At 36.3% G+C, this 2,967-nt stretch overlaps 1 protein-coding gene across 1 annotated transcript; it reads left to right on the top strand.

Annotated features, from left to right (window-relative positions):
- Positions 1–358: 358 nt before the first annotated feature.
- LOC149152465 (uncharacterized) lies at positions 359–841 on the top strand. Its single transcript, XM_089443486.1, has one exon. The coding sequence runs from the start codon at positions 359–361 to the stop codon at positions 839–841; it is 483 nt and encodes a 160-aa protein (XP_089299612.1).
- The last annotated feature ends 2,126 nt before the right edge of the window (positions 842–2,967 follow it).

Genomic DNA, 2,967 nt, shown 5'->3' with positions numbered 1-2,967 from the left:
AGAATAAGTTGGGTGACATTAGCGAAACAGTATCAGACACTAATTTGGTCACAATTACCATGAATGGTACGACTAGTGACTATCAGATGTTCATCACTAGGTTGAATGCGAGAGAAAATGCCCCCAAGTTAGAAGAATTGATAGGGATCCTAATGCAAGAGGATGAAAGGTGGATGACCCTGAAACCCCAGGGCTCAGATCTTTCCTTGATGGCAAAGAAGAAACTCTTCAGAGGAAAGACAAATGCATCACAGAAAAGTGGAGGAGCCCCACAAAGAAAGCTGCCTCCAACTCAAGGTATGTCTCCAAATAGAAGTGATTCAAGACCAAAATTTTTTATTGTGGTAAATTTTTTCATATGGATAAACATTGTCGAAAGAAGAAGTTTGATGAAGGTCAACAGAGACACAAGAAGCATGCAAGCCATTTGGCAGATGCAGATCAGAATTTGGATATTAGATTGTTTGTATCTGATTCTGTGTTGTCAATTAAGGAGGATGAATCAAAAATATGGTTTGTGGTCTCAGGAGCCTCCTCCCATATGACATGTAAGAGGAGATGGTTTAAAAATTTCAGAGAATCTAGCACCGGTACAAAGGTATGCCTTGGAGAAGATACAGGGTATGAAATCAATGGATATGGTGATCTCCCTGTCATACTACTTGATGGAAACATTAGGTATATTCGTGATGTTATGTGTATACTCAGGATAAAAGAGAACTTGATTTCCATATCTAGAATAACAGATCAGGATCTTAAGGAAGATTTCTTTAAATCTTATTGTGTAATTAAAGATATGATGGATCATATGAAGTCCATCACAACAAGTGTACGTGTATGAGGACTATATAAAATGGATGTCAGAAGTGCGTCACATCAAGTGTTGGCATCACCAACCATGTCTGCAAAGAATATATGGCATTAGAGATTTGGACATATAAACTTCAATGACCTACTACTTCGACATAAAAAAGGTATGTTGAATGGTTTTCCTATTTTGAAGAGTATGCATGTTGACTGTGAAGCATGTGTCCTTGGTAAATTACATAGAGATGAATTTTCTACTATTGTTGATAGGAAGCAAAGTGATATACTTGAACTTCTACGCATTGATATATGTGGGCCAATGCAGACAAGGTTGTTAGGAGGGGCCTACTATATTCTTATTTTTATTAATGAATGTACAAGGTTCACCTAGGTGTATTTCCTCAGGCTGAAAATTCATTCTTTTGAATACTTCAAGCACTTCAGAAGTATAATTGAGAAGCAAACAAGAAAGTTCATCAAAATTATTTTGTTAGACCAAGGTGGAGAATTCAAGAAAGGTGACTTCATCAAATATTTTAAAGAATATGCAATACAGCAGTAGTTCACAGAACCCTACACTCCTAAGCAAAACGGGGTTGCGGAAAGGAAAAACAGAACCCTCATGGAGTGTGCCCATAGTATGTTGAAAGGTAAGAATATGACCAATGGTTTTTGGGCAGAAGCTGTAAACACTGTAGTGTATCTTAAGAATAGGAGTCCTACTAAGTGTTTGGATTTTAAAAGTCCTTTCGAAGCATTGCTTGGCTTCAAGCCTACAGTAAGTCATCTTAGAGTCTTTGGATGTAAGGATTTTTTCTCATGTCCTGAAAGAAGATAGGAAGAAGTTAGATTCAAAAGCCATTAAGTGTACTCTTTTTTATACTACAGTGAGCTTAAGGCCTATAAGTTGTTTAATCCTTCTACTCACAAGGTGTTTGCAAGCAGAGATGTGGTATTCCATGAACAAGTAGATGATGGGAACCCTGTTCGGAGTGATGAAGAATAGCATGTACCTTTACTATTAGAAGAAGGTGATGAAATGGGGACCGGTCAGCAACAACAACAACAATAGCAACAACAATAGGAGAAAGAAGAAGCGGATGATCAAATCAAGTTTGAAACCAGTCCGCAAGGGGGAGATTAGAATAGGTTTAAAGCCACTCCACAACTCAGAAGATCAATCAGACAGATACAATTTCCAGCCAAATATACGGATCATGCGCTCATTACTAGTATGTTGAACATTGCTGAACCTTCTAATTTTAATGAAGCTAGTCAAAGTAATGAATGGAGGGAAGAATGTAGGAGGAATATGAATCTATCATTAAAAATAATACCTTGGATTTTGTTAAGCTTCCTGAAGGAAAAAAACACATAGGGTGAAGATGGCTATACAAATTAAAGTTTAAAGCAGACGAATCTTTAGATAAATATAAAGCTAGGCTGGTCACAAAGGGGTATTCCCAAAATGAAGGTATATATTACGAGGAAACCTTTGCCCCAGTAGCTAAATTAAACACAATTAGAATGATTATTTCATTAGCTACTAAACATCACTAGAAAATACACCAGTTAGATGTAAATTTTGCTTTCTTAAATGGAGATCTGAAAGAGGAAGTATATCTAATGCAACCAGAGGGATTTGTCAAGAAAGGGGAAGTGCATTTAGTATAAAAATTAAAGAAGGCTTTATATGCACTAAAACAAGCTCGCTGATCCTAGTATGATAAAATATATTCATTCTTTCTTAAGCATGGGTATATGAGAAGAAAAAATGATCCTAACTTGTATAATGTGTATGATGATGAGGGGCAGATTGTATTGATTTATTTGTATGTAGATGGTATTATTATGACGGGAAATGCAGACAAACTCGTTGAAGAAATCAAGCAACAATTATCACAAATGTTCGAAATGAAAGACCTTGGAGAACTAAATTACCGTTTGCGCTTAGAAGTCTGGAGATATTCAAGCCAAAATTTCTTGTCCCAAGGTTAGTATGTCAAGAGTTTGTTGAAAAAGTTTAAAATGGATCAGTGTAAGACTGCATTTGTACCACTACATCAGAAGAACATATTACAAGTTAAAGATAGTTCGAAAGAGGTAGATGCAACAATGTACAGAAAGTTGGTTGGGAGTCTCATCTATTTGACTACAACT

Source organism: Pinus tabuliformis, chromosome 9, assembly GCF_031772625.1.
Source record: "Pinus tabuliformis cultivar Carrire ecotype Pingquan chromosome 9, CPIR1, whole genome shotgun sequence".
Taxonomy (NCBI): domain Eukaryota; kingdom Viridiplantae; phylum Streptophyta; class Pinopsida; order Pinales; family Pinaceae; genus Pinus; species Pinus tabuliformis.
This window is presented reverse-complemented; position numbering and strand designations above follow the sequence as displayed.